At 51.8% G+C, this 13,650-nt stretch overlaps 1 protein-coding gene across 10 annotated transcripts in view; it reads right to left on the bottom strand.

Annotated features, from left to right (window-relative positions):
* DMBT1 (deleted in malignant brain tumors 1) overlaps nt 1-13,650 on the bottom strand; it is a 68,315-nt gene that overhangs the window by 43,036 nt on the left and 11,629 nt on the right. For 8 of the 10 annotated variants that reach the window (XM_061162822.1, XM_061162823.1, XM_061162831.1 and 5 more), the window contains exons 3-14: nt 13,599-13,628; nt 11,657-11,686; nt 9,167-9,211; nt 7,791-8,114; nt 7,017-7,046; nt 6,395-6,421; nt 5,022-5,345; nt 4,248-4,277; nt 3,626-3,652; nt 2,253-2,576; nt 1,479-1,508; nt 857-883 (exon numbers count right to left, since the gene is read on the bottom strand). In XM_061162822.1, the coding sequence (XP_061018805.1) occupies nt 857-883; nt 1,479-1,508; nt 2,253-2,576; nt 3,626-3,652; nt 4,248-4,277; nt 5,022-5,345; nt 6,395-6,421; nt 7,017-7,046; nt 7,791-8,114; nt 9,167-9,211; nt 11,657-11,686; nt 13,599-13,628 (1,248 nt within the window). The remainder of the gene's footprint in view (nt 1-856; nt 884-1,478; nt 1,509-2,252; nt 2,577-3,625; nt 3,653-4,247; nt 4,278-5,021; nt 5,346-6,394; nt 6,422-7,016; nt 7,047-7,790; nt 8,115-9,166; nt 9,212-11,656; nt 11,687-13,598; nt 13,629-13,650) is intronic. The other 2 variants (XM_061162825.1, XM_061162830.1) reach the window with 2 other exon arrangements.

Below are 13,650 nucleotides of genomic sequence, written 5' to 3'. Positions count from 1 at the left end.
GCGGTATGCGTATTCTCTGACTGGTTCCCCACAACAGCAGGAACTCAGGAGCAGAGCTCAGCCTTGGGATGCCAGATGGAGAGGGGTGCCCACGTCCTGCATCCCTAGTGAGCCCTGGGACGGACAGGAGCCCGTGCATCAGGGTACCTGCAGACACAGCTTCCCAGCCCCCACCAATTGCCTCTTTCTGCTGCTCACCGGACTCGGGTCTCGACCTCACTTGACGCGAGGTTGCTCTGAACGTTTGCTTTCCACTGAACTCTTTCCATGTCGTTTTCAAACGCAAAACTTAGCCTGGATCTAAAATAAACCATGGACCCTCTCCCTATCACCAGAGTACATGGAGATGATTGGGGGATCCGCACCTATTGCCAGCAGGCTGCTCTCAGTCTCTCCAAGACTTGTCATCAGAAGGTCTAGACCAAAGGGACTCTTTCTTCCTGTTGGGATGTAGACTTGGGGCTGACCCCTGTCCGCATCACAGGAAGTAAAGTCAGAGTGAAGCCCAAACACATAAAAAATCAGAGGTATAAAAAGTGGTTAAGACAGGTAGTCCTGGAACCTCTGGATCCAGCTGTACCTAAAGATAGAACTATGACTAAATGTCTTAGACATGAAAGTAACTGAGTCCTTGTCGAGCTTAAGTGAGTGTCAGTTGAAATCCTACCACTTGTGAGCTAAAACAGCCTATTTCATACACTCTCTAAAGGATAGGTGAAGGTTATCCACAGTTTTGATGAGTAGAGGAAATCCCTGACATTGAATGGGGTGGTGTACACAGAGCCTTCACCCAAGATTTAGACATTGAGTGGAGTATTGAACACTGATAGTTCAGTAGGATCCAAGTGATGCTCACCATAATTAGTTGTCGGATACCACCAATCTGGAGGGGAAACAAAGCAGGATTACAAAGAAGGTCGGTACAATCAAGGTTGGTCTAGTGACCTGTAACCGGGATCAGGACAGTGGGATCTGAGGAGCTCCATGGTCCAGGGAGAAGAGGCCTTTTCTGAGAGTTTGCTGTGAGCCCAGATCATGTTCAAAGGCACACTCTCATCTGAGGAGGTGGCACAGCCCACAGAGCCGTCACCATGCCCTGCTGACTGGGTACTTCTTGGTAATAGCATCGCCTAGACTCTGTCTGGGGTGGAGGACAGGAAAAAGCTCTGTCCTCCCGGCATACTTAACTCTCAGTCCAGAGAATATGTTCAAGCAGAAATGACCCCAGGACAGACCACCCTGTCACCCAAAGCTCTGGGGAGACACTGTGCAGCCAGGAAGTCCTGAAATCACTGAGCCAGTCCAGAGGATGCCTGTGTTATGGCTCATCTGGAACCATTTACGTGCTCTAGAGTGACCAGGGCAGGTACTGAGAGGTGGAAATCCTCCTCAGTCCCCTCCTGGGGCTACTGGTTGGGGGCCCTGGGGGTTACTCAAGGGGAGGGGACATCCCGGAGTCAAGAGGCAGCAGGACTCACCTGGCACAACTGTGGACTGGGTCTGGGCAGCTGGGGGAGAGAGAAAGCAGGTCAGACAAGGTGCACAGAAGGGGCTCCATGGGGGCAAAGTGGGGGATGCTGAGATGCAGAGCAGCTGAGGTGTCAGACCATGCACCCGCTCTGCCGTGGAGGACGGGGCCTCCTGCTCAGAGGTCCCAGCAGACCAGCGCCCCTTATTTCCAAAGTCAAGGTGATTGGCTCTGTCTTGATGATGCAGTGGATCCAAAATCAATCGCCAGGCTCCCAGCTTTTATGGATCCACTGAGGCAGTGAGACAGGGCTCCAGCTCCAGGTCAAGCCCCGTGTTTGATTGGTCAGGCTTGACCTTAGGGGGTGACAAGGCGGTGCCCGGCAGGTCACACAGGGCCCACCGCCCTGCTCACAACAGTCCTGGTGCCCAGACCGTGCTTCCCAGTTCCTTGGAGGGGCCTCGGTCCAGGACTCAGGAGGCAGAACCGGGGCCACCGGCAGCCCCAGCCATGACCTCTGCTCAGAGACCTCCTGGCAGACCTGCCCTCTTTTGCCTCTGGTTTGCATGTGGCATGGAGCAACATGTCACTCTCCATTTGTTTTTCATTTGTTGTAATTCTCCATCTACATACCCAAGGTCCAGACAAAAGCTAATGTACTAAATAAGCAAAGCACTAGAGGATTTCAAGGGAAAGGGAATTGTAGAGAATGCTTCTCAGGGGATTCATAATGTAAGCAAGAAGCCACACCCACAGAAGCCCAGCCAGTCTATTTGAGACCCACCCGAGCAGATGACGCTGGCGTCCTCGCTGTGTCCGCAGTTGTGTGTGTTCCAGGGGCTGTGGGAGCAGCTCCACAGGTACGTCTCGTGCCCTGAGCAGCCCACGTCGTCCAGGACAATGGGCCCTGAGCCCTGCCCGAACCGGGCACTTCCTGGGGCTGAAACGGCCCAGCCACAGCCCAGCTGCCTGCAGACCACGCTGGCGTCGTTGGTGTCCCAGCCGTCGTCACACACGGTGCCCCAGGAGCCTCGGTACAGGACCTCCACCCGGCCCTGACACCTGTCACCTCCGTTCACCAGCCTCAGGGCCAAACCCGATTCGGTTCCTGGAAGGAGACAGGAAAAGTCACTCTCTTTGTCTCCTGAAGGAAGGAGTCCTGATGTCTGGGTGAGTTTTGGAAATCTTCCAAGGGAAGAGACTGAGTCTAGGTCTTGTTCCTTATCCAGAGCACTTGACTGAAGTCTGGCCACCGTCGCTGACCCACCAGCGACAGTGTCAGAGAACTGCGGCTGTGTGCTGCGGTATGCGTATTCTCTGACTGGTTCCCCACAACAGCAGGAACTCAGGAGCAGAGCTCAGCCTTGGGATGCCAGATGGAGAGGGGTGCCCACGTCCTGCATCCCTAGTGAGCCCTGGGACGGACAGGAGCCCGTGCATCAGGGTACCTGCAGACACAGCTTCCCAGCCCCCACCAATTGCCTCTTTCTGCTGCTCACCGGACTCGGGTCTCGACCTCACTTGACGCGAGGTTGCTCTGAACGTTTGCTTTCCACTGAACTCTTTCCATGTCGTTTTCAAACGCAAAACTTAGCCTGGATCTAAAATAAACCATGGACCCTCTCCCTATCACCAGAGTACATGGAGATGATTGGGGGATCCGCACCTATTGCCAGCAGGCTGCTCTCAGTCTCTCCAAGACTTGTCATCAGAAGGTCTAGACCAAAGGGACTCTTTCTTCCTGTTGGGATGTAGACTTGGGGCTGACCCCTGTCCGCATCACAGGAAGTAAAGACAGAGTGAAGCCCAAACACATAAAAAATCAGAGGTATAAAAAGTGGCTAAGACAGGTAGTCCTGGAACCTCTGGATCCAGCTGTACCTAAAGATAGAACTATGACTAAATGTCTTAGACATGAAAGTAACTGAGTCCTTGTCGAGCTTAAGTGAGTGTCAGTTGAAATCCTACCACTTGTGAGCTAAAACAGCCTATTTCATACACTCTCTAAAGGATAGGTGAAGGTTATCCACAGTTTTGATGAGTAGAGGAAATCCCTGACATTGAATGGGGTGGTGTACACAGAGCCTTCACCCAAGATTTAGACATTGAGTGGAGTATTGAACACTGATAGTTCAGTAGGATCCAAGTGATGCTCACCATAATTAGTTGTCGGATACCACCAATCTGGAGGGGAAACAAAGCAGGATTACAAAGAAGGTCGGTACAATCAAGGTTGGTCTAGTGACCTGTAACCGGGATCAGGACAGTGGGATCTGAGGAGCTCCATGGTCCAGGGAGAAGAGGCCTTTTCTGAGAGTTTGCTGTGAGCCCAGATCATGTTCAAAGGCACACTCTCATCTGAGGAGGTGGCACAGCCCACAGAGCCGTCACCATGCCCTGCTGACTGGGTACTTCTTGGTAATAGCATCGCCTAGACTCTGTCTGGGGTGGAGGACAGGAAAAAGCTCTGTCCTCCCGGCATACTTAACTCTCAGTCCAGAGAATATGTTCAAGCAGAAATGACCCCAGGACAGACCACCCTGTCACCCAAAGCTCTGGGGAGACACTGTGCAGCCAGGAAGTCCTGAAATCACTGAGCCAGTCCAGAGGATGCCTGTGTTATGGCTCATCTGGAACCATTTACGTGCTCTAGAGTGACCAGGGCAGGTACTGAGAGGTGGAAATCCTCCTCAGTCCCCTCCTGGGGCTACTGGTTGGGGGCCCTGGGGGTTACTCAAGGGGAGGGGACATCCCGGAGTCAAGAGGCAGCAGGACTCACCTGGCACAACTGTGGACTGGGTCTGGGCAGCTGGGGGAGAGAGAAAGCAGGTCAGACAAGGTGCACAGAAGGGGCTCCATGGGGGCAAAGTGGGGGATGCTGAGATGCAGAGCAGCTGAGGTGTCAGACCATGCACCCGCTCTGCCGTGGAGGACGGGGCCTCCTGCTCAGAGGTCCCAGCAGACCAGCGCCCCTTATTTCCAAAGTCAAGGTGATTGGCTCTGTCTTGATGATGCAGTGGATCCAAAATCAATCGCCAGGCTCCCAGCTTTTATGGATCCACTGAGGCAGTGAGACAGGGCTCCAGCTCCAGGTCAAGCCCCGTGTTTGATTGGTCAGGCTTGACCTTAGGGGGTGACAAGGCGGTGCCCGGCAGGTCACACAGGGCCCACCGCCCTGCTCACAACAGTCCTGGTGCCCAGACCGTGCTTCCCAGTTCCTTGGAGGGGCCTCGGTCCAGGACTCAGGAGGCAGAACCGGGGCCACCGGCAGCCCCAGCCATGACCTCTGCTCAGAGACCTCCTGGCAGACCTGCCCTCTTTTGCCTCTGGTTTGCATGTGGCATGGAGCAACATGTCACTCTCCATTTGTTTTTCATTTGTTGTAATTCTCCATCTACATACCCAAGGTCCAGACAAAAGCTAATGTACTAAATAAGCAAAGCACTAGAGGATTTCAAGGGAAAGGGAATTGTAGAGAATGCTTCTCAGGGGATTCATAATGTAAGCAAGAAGCCACACCCACAGAAGCCCAGCCAGTCTATTTGAGACCCACCCGAGCAGATGACGCTGGCGTCCTCGCTGTGTCCGCAGTTGTGTGTGTTCCAGGGGCTGTGGGAGCAGCTCCACAGGTACGTCTCGTGCCCTGAGCAGCCCACGTCGTCCAGGACAATGGGCCCTGAGCCCTGCCCGAACCGGGCACTTCCTGGGGCTGAAACGGCCCAGCCACAGCCCAGCTGCCTGCAGACCACGCTGGCGTCGTTGGTGTCCCAGCCGTCGTCACACACGGTGCCCCAGGAGCCTCGGTACAGGACCTCCACCCGGCCCTGACACCTGTCACCTCCGTTCACCAGCCTCAGGGCCAAACCCGATTCGGTTCCTGGAAGGAGACAGGAAAAGTCACTCTCTTTGTCTCCTGAAGGAAGGAGTCCTGATGTCTGGGTGAGTTTTGGAAATCTTCCAAGGGAAGAGACTGAGTCTAGGTCTTGTTCCTTATCCAGAGCACTTGACTGAAGTCTGGCCACCGTCGCTGACCCACCAGCGACGGTGTCAGAGAACTGCGGCTGTGTGCTGCGGTATGCGTATTCTCTGACTGGTTCCCCACAACAGCAGGAACTCAGGAGCAGAGCTCAGCCTTGGGATGCCAGATGGAGAGGGGTGCCCACGTCCTGCATCCCTAGTGAGCCCTGGGACGGACAGGAGCCCGTGCATCAGGGTACCTGCAGACACAGCTTCCCAGCCCCCACCAATTGCCTCTTTCTGCTGCTCACCGGACTCGGGTCTCGACCTCACTTGACGCGAGGTTGCTCTGAACGTTTGCTTTCCACTGAACTCTTTCCATGTCGTTTTCAAACGCAAAACTTAGCCTGGATCTAAAATAAACCATGGACCCTCTCCCTATCACCAGAGTACATGGAGATGATTGGGGGATCCGCACCTATTGCCAGCAGGCTGCTCTCAGTCTCTCCAAGACTTGTCATCAGAAGGTCTAGACCAAAGGGACTCTTTCTTCCTGTTGGGATGTAGACTTGGGGCTGACCCCTGTCCGCATCACAGGAAGTAAAGACAGAGTGAAGCCCAAACACATAAAAAATCAGAGGTATAAAAAGTGGCTAAGACAGGTAGTCCTGGAACCTCTGGATCCAGCTGTACCTAAAGATAGAACTATGACTAAATGTCTTAGACATGAAAGTAACTGAGTCCTTGTCGAGCTTAAGTGAGTGTCAGTTGAAATCCTACCACTTGTGAGCTAAAACAGCCTATTTCATACACTCTCTAAAGGATAGGTGAAGGTTATCCACAGTTTTGATGAGTAGAGGAAATCCCTGACATTGAATGGGGTGGTGTACACAGAGCCTTCACCCAAGATTTAGACATTGAGTGGAGTATTGAACACTGATAGTTCAGTAGGATCCAAGTGATGCTCACCATAATTAGTTGTCGGATACCACCAATCTGGAGGGGAAACAAAGCAGGATTACAAAGAAGGTCGGTACAATCAAGGTTGGTCTAGTGACCTGTAACCGGGATCAGGACAGTGGGATCTGAGGAGCTCCATGGTCCAGGGAGAAGAGGCCTTTTCTGAGAGTTTGCTGTGAGCCCAGATCATGTTCAAAGGCACACTCTCATCTGAGGAGGTGGCACAGCCCACAGAGCCGTCACCATGCCCTGCTGACTGGGTACTTCTTGGTAATAGCATCGCCTAGACTCTGTCTGGGGTGGAGGACAGGAAAAAGCTCTGTCCTCCCGGCATACTTAACTCTCAGTCCAGAGAATATGTTCAAGCAGAAATGACCCCAGGACAGACCACCCTGTCACCCAAAGCTCTGGGGAGACACTGTGCAGCCAGGAAGTCCTGAAATCACTGAGCCAGTCCAGAGGATGCCTGTGTTATGGCTCATCTGGAACCATTTACGTGCTCTAGAGTGACCAGGGCAGGTACTGAGAGGTGGAAATCCTCCTCAGTCCCCTCCTGGGGCTACTGGTTGGGGGCCCTGGGGGTTACTCAAGGGGAGGGGACATCCCGGAGTCAAGAGGCAGCAGGACTCACCTGGCACAACTGTGGACTGGGTCTGGGCAGCTGGGGGAGAGAGAAAGCAGGTCAGACAAGGTGCACAGAAGGGGCTCCATGGGGGCAAAGTGGGGGATGCTGAGATGCAGAGCAGCTGAGGTGTCAGACCATGCACCCGCTCTGCCGTGGAGGACGGGGCCTCCTGCTCAGAGGTCCCAGCAGACCAGCGCCCCTTATTTCCAAAGTCAAGGTGATTGGCTCTGTCTTGATGATGCAGTGGATCCAGAATCAATCGCCAGGCTCCCAGCTTTTATGGATCCACTGAGGCAGTGAGACAGGGCTCTAGCTCCAGGTCAAGCCCGGTGTTTGATTGGTCAGGCTTGACCTTAGGGGGTGACAAGGCGGTGCCCGGCAGGTCACACAGGGCCCACCGCCCTGCTCACAATAGTCCTGGTGCCCAGACCGTGCTTCCCAGTTCCTTGGAGGGGCCTCGGTCCAGGACTCAGGAGGCAGAACCGGGGCCACCGGCAGCCCCAGCCATGACCTCTGCTCAGAGACCTCCTGGCAGACCTGCCCTCTTTTGCCTCTGGTTTGCATGTGGCATGGAGCAACATGTCACTCTCCATTTGTTTTTCATTTGTTGTAATTCTCCATCTACATACCCAAGGTCCAGACAAAAGCTAATGTACTAAATAAGCAAAGCACTAGAGGATTTCAAGGGAAAGGGAATTGTAGAGAATGCTTCTCAGGGGATTCATAATGTAAGCAAGAAGCCACACCCACAGAAGCCCAGCCAGTCTATTTGAGACCCACCCGAGCAGATGACGCTGGCGTCCTCGCTGTGTTGGCAGTTGTGTGTGTTCCAGGGGCTGTGGGAGCAGCTCCACAGGTATGTCTCGTGCCCTGAGCAGCCCACGTCGTCCAGGACAATGGGCCCTGAGCCCTGCCCGAACCGGGCATTTCCTGGGGCTGAAACGGCCCAGCCACAGCCCAGCTGCCTGCAGACCACGCTGGCGTCGTTGGTGTCCCAGCCGTCGTCACACACGGTGCCCCAGGAGCCTCGGTACAGGACCTCCACCCGGCCCTGACACCTGTCACCTCCGTTCACCAGCCTCAGGGCCAAGCCCGATTGGATCCCTAGAGGGCAGCACAGGGAACCACTTCACGTTTCTCTTGAGGTCACAGGCTTAAGGCAGGTTCCAGACTTAGGGGACTTCTAATGACTTTAGATCAAAGCAGTCCATCCTAAAGGAAATCAACCCTGAGTATTGACTTAAAGGACCAGTGCTGAAACTGAAACTCCAGTAGTTTGGCCACCTGATGGGAAGAGCTGCCTCATTGGAAAAGACCCTGATGCTGGGAAAGATTGAAGGCAGGAGAAGGTGATGACAGAGGATGAGATGGTTCGATGGCATCACCGACTCAATGAACATCAGTTTGAGCAAGCTCCAAGACATGGTGAAGGACAAGGAAGGCTGGCCTGCTGCAGCCCTTGGGGTTGCAAAGAGCCGGACACAACTAAGTGACTAAACAACAAATGGCCTCAGTTCCCTGGGCTGGGGGTCACCTTTGAATATGGCTGTGAGTTAACCTTCATCACAGGGAAATACACAGCGATTTTCTTCCCCCAGCCCAGGCTGCCAGGACCTCAGGCTCTCCTGGCTGTAAGTCTCAGCTCTCCTACTGGAGGGGACCCCAGGGTGGGTTACAGGACCTCTGCACCCCAGGCTAAAGGACCATGGTTCCTGTAGAGGGAACAAAACTCAGTGAGGCCTCATATGGACTCAGGTAGAGCCCAGAGAAGCTGGCCCCCTCAGCAGATTTCAACTGCCTCTCCAGGCCCTGTAGCCAGTGACCCTGAATCCTAGCCTGACGCGAGGTCTGCATGCATTGGTGAAGATAACATGGTGGGCATGGAGCACGGGGAACAGGATACTCTTAGAGACAGAGAGCCAAGCTCCATCTTGGAGCTCCTTAGAGATGTCTCTGTGGGTTGATCCCTCCCCTCTCTCAGAGTCAAGGTCCATGGAAGAGACACCCATTCAGTGAGGCCTTGTTCAGAGGCCCTCCCCCTTTGAGAGCTGAGCACCCCCATCCCTTATGCCTTCTGTACCTCTTCTGGACTAGATATAGACCTCTGGGTGCAGCAGGGGAATGAGCCCACAAGAATCCCAAATACCAAACATTACCTTCTGTTGGGCCCACTGTTGAGAGTTCCTCCGTGGCAAATATAACTGCAGAGTAGACAGAAGGAAAGGTCATTGGGTTGCGGCTCTCCTCCAGGGAGGACTGGCCCTCAAACTCGGCTCAGAAACGGGCAAAGATCTGGAGGCAAAGATCCAGAAGCCCTGCCCACTGCCCCCAAGGCTGTGTTCCTGCTGAAGCAGAAGGCAAATCTGTCCCTCTGCCAGCCTTCAATGTTGGAGGCCACCAGGGACATTCTTGGTTCCTGTTACCACCTCCTGTGCTTCCACAATCTCCATTCAAAAAAATCACCCTGTCAATGAGTGGCCCAAATCTGTTCACAAGACTAAACTTGAAATGGGCTTCCCTCCCCTGTGGCTCAGCAGTAAAGAGTATGCCTGCAATGCAGGAGATGCAGGAGACCTGGGTTCCATCCCTGGGTCGCAAAGATTCCCTGAAGGAGGGCATGCGACCCACTCCAGTATTCTTGCCTGGAGGGTCCCATGGAGAGAGGGACCCAGCGGGCGATAGTCCTTGGGGTCGCAAAGAGCTGGACACAACTGAAGTAACCGAACATGCACACGAACTTCAAATACCAAGTGCCTATTTCTCTGGTGCAAACATACTCCGAGATGACAACATCTACTGTCACTGAGATATTCCCGAGGGTGGCCCCAACTGGGAGGAAAGATGTTCCCAAAGATCCATCTCCAAAGCCAAGATACCTACTGCAACATGACTGCTTGGACAGAACTGCTCTCTTGGGGGACACATTCTCAGGTGATGACTGGATTCCACGGCCACATCCCATGCTTAGTGACGTGTATGTACACACAGCAGCCCACATGGTAAATGCCAGAGGTTGCTCTGAGTGTGTGCGCTCAGTCACGTCCGACTCTTTGCAACCCCATAGACTGTAGCCCACCAGGCTCCTCTATACATGGAATCTTCCAGGCAAGAATACTGGAGTGGGTCACCATTTCCTACTCCAGGGGAACTTCCCGACCTAGGGATCAAACCTGCATCTCCTGAGTCTCCTGCATTAGCAGACGGATTCTTTACCACTGTGCCACCTGGGAAGCAGGAATAGCCAACTGGATTGCCTGTAGGCTTTTCCCAAGGTGCATTCTGGGTTTTTTTCTTCGCTCCACCTGCTGCCCCCTTCTGGTCATTTCTGTGAATGGTCCCTGCAGAAATCAGCTTCCACCTGTGCCTTCCTGGAGGTCAGTCACCAGAAACCTGTCCATCAAGTCCCTCCCAGGCCATTCCTGGACCCTCAGGGCATGCTCTGAAAGGGCAGGGATTGGCCTCAACACAGCCAAGACCCAGCAGCAGGGTCAGCTGCCCTAGTGAGCACATGAAAGATGCTAATGGCACAAAGGGTGTGTTTGCTCTCTGTGGAGGAGGAGAGAGGATCCATTTAGAAAGAATCGTGGACAGAGCCAAAGAGAACTGTTCTGGGTTCAAATCCCTGCCCAGCCACTGGCCTACCATGTGACCTGAGACATAGAACTTGACAAGTTACCTAACAATGCCCTGGTTCCCCCATCTGCACAAAGTTAATTATCCTACTCACCTCAAAGTGCTGTTAGGAAGATTTCATGACAATAGCACTTACTATGTGCACTAGTTGAGCACTTATTCTGTGCCAGCCAGTCTTTCAAATGTTTTTTTAAAAATATATATATATATTAACTCATTCATTGTAAGAAAATAATTTTGTGCAGGGTACAAAGCAAGTCCTTGGGAGACATTAACTGTGTTCGGTAGAACTGACATTCATGGCAAGAAAGGGCACTGATTCTCCACCCCACCACCACCACCTCCTGACTCCAAGCTGAAGCTAATATCATGCAATGAATAACTGACAGATAGAGAGAAGAAAGCTGAGCGCCGAAGAATTGATGCTTTTGAACTGTGGTGTTAGAGAAGACTCTTGAGAGTCCCTTGGACTGCAAGGAGATCCAACCTGTCCATCCTAAAGGAAATCAGTCCTGAATATTCATTGGAAGGACTGATGTTGAAGCTGAAACTCCAATACTTTGACCACCTGATGTGAAAAACTGACTCGTTTGAAAAGACCCTGAAACTGGGAAAGATTGAAGGCAGGAGGAGAAGGGGACGACAGAGGATGAGATGGTTGGATGGCATCACCGACTCAATGTGCATGAGTTTGAGTAAACTCTGGGAGTTGGTGATGGACAGGGAAGCCTGGCATGCTGCAGTCCATGGGGTCGCAAAGGGTCGGACACAACTGAGTGACCAGTGAGAGAGACGAAGGGAGAAGAAGGACACAGGGGACTGGTTGGGTGTGTGTCTGGGACACACCAAGGGTCTTGGCACCCCTGGACGACTCCTGCTCCATCCTTGCATTCTAAAGGGCAGGCCCTTGTCCTGTGGCCAAGGCTGCACTCAACCTCAGTTCGCCGCATCCCTGGCCAACCCAGCCAGTGAGCAAAGCCCCGGGGAAGGCAAGTAAAGAAAAAATGTCTTACCATCATTTATAGTCTGGAAATTCTCTTGATCTAGAAAGAAATACAGATTCATCTTAGTCGGTTCTGCTGTTTGTAAATGACACATGGGCACAGCAAAGGGCTTGAGGTTCACCTTACAATCACGCCAGTCTTGGGCTTGTGAGCCTGCAGCATTCTTGCTAAAATTGTTTGGAGTTTTGTAATAGAACTTCAAAACAAATGGGTCGGCTATGGGGCGTTCAGTAGTTTTAGATGTAATAAAGTACGTGTCTGTTTACCATGCCCCCTAACACTAGTTGAGAGTCCCATGTGAGCTATGCTCAGAAATCACCCAGCTTGTTTCATTCTCCTGAGTACTGTCTTTTCTGCCGAGCAGACTGCATTGATCTCCAAGTCTGAGGATTTTGTGGATGGTGAACCTTGTCTGAGCCCTCTCCATGGACTAAGCGGAAGATGTCCAGCCTGAGGGGATGGTAGAGGGGGACAGGATGGCACAAAATGCAGGCTGTGCCAGACTGCACGTTGCTTGCTGTAACAATAATTCAAGACGTGACCAAGGATTAGCATCCCGGAAACGTGCTCACAGATCCTTCTCCGGATTCACCTCCATCGTCTCCATGCAGATTTAGACAAGGACTTAGAAGGCAAGCAAGAACTGAGTCTGAGTGGCAGCGGCCCTCCTGCCTGCTCTTCGCTCGTTTGCCCCCAAAGACGAACTGTGTTCTACCACCAATGGCAGGTGACACTTCTGAATTCTGTTGATCAGAAGTCCTTGTTTTTTTTTTTTTCCCTAGAGCTTCAGTAAATATGCCAAAGGCACATAGTTTGGGAAATGGAACTTAGAGATAAGCCCCCATCAGGGCACTATGATGCTTAGATAAAATATTAGGGTGGGGGTGAGGGTAGGGTGACTAAGTCAGCTTAAGTCTATATCTGTTCCCTCGAGTTCCTGACATCAGTGCCAGGAATAACAGAAAAATGTTCTTCCTTCCTCCTCTGTCTGGCTAACTATTACACCAGCCCTATACCTCCACTTACCTGTGACTTCCACAGGGTGGCTCTCTCTGACGGCTTGAGCACATGCCTCTTGCCAAGGACATCTCTCCCCAGCACCCACCGCAGCTGTACTTGTAACCGTGTGCTCAGAGATTACTGTCTATCTTTCCATAAAACCCTAAGTCGCTACAGGGGCCTGTCCTGTTTAGAAGGATCCTGGTAGCACTAGCTCTTGACAGATGAGGTGGCTAGGATGTTGAGCTCATTGTGAAAGATGTGTGAAAGTTCAATGTTAGCAACTCTCTTATGGAAAAGTCTTTACATCAACAAGCCAGACTTAGGATGTAGCCAATAACCATCCGGGAAAATGTTTAAAAGCTGCATTTACTTGACATTAAGCAAAACGTAGACATTAAGAAAAAATAAGTTTAAAAAGGTAGCACTTAAAATATATGCATAGATCTTCTGTCACTTGCTTTGGAAATTCTTAGTCAAATCTTATAAGTGCATTGCAAACATGAAAGCTTAATTCAGTCCTGGGCCATGTAGCATGCTTGCTCAAAATGGGGTCTGCAGACCATCTTTATTTTCGGTTACATAAAAATGCAGATTCCTAAGTCCCACCCCAGACCATCCAAATCCAAGTGTCTGGGGTGGGGAGGTGAATTCTAAGGACCTGCATTCAACCAAATACCCTAGTTGATTCCAATGTGCACTGAAGTTTGAGGCAAAGGCTAAATAAAATCAAAGAAAAAACTAATTCTATAGCCACAGTCCATTTGTACTATAGCTGAAAGAAGTTTCTATTGCCTTTGTATTTCCATAAAGGACACAAAACATATTATTACCCAATCCTCATACCATTCACTAAAGTCCAGCGAGGCAGTGTTTATTCTTCAGATATAAATAGCTGTATAGAATGATAAACTTTAAACCAAATACAGGATACTGTTTTCAAAATACTTACCACGTGTTCTGGGAGGATCTGACTCAGAAACTATAAATGAAAAAAAGAAAAA

Source organism: Dama dama, chromosome 15 (assembly GCF_033118175.1).
Source record: "Dama dama isolate Ldn47 chromosome 15, ASM3311817v1, whole genome shotgun sequence".
NCBI lineage: Eukaryota > Metazoa > Chordata > Mammalia > Artiodactyla > Cervidae > Dama > Dama dama.
This window is presented reverse-complemented; position numbering and strand designations above follow the sequence as displayed.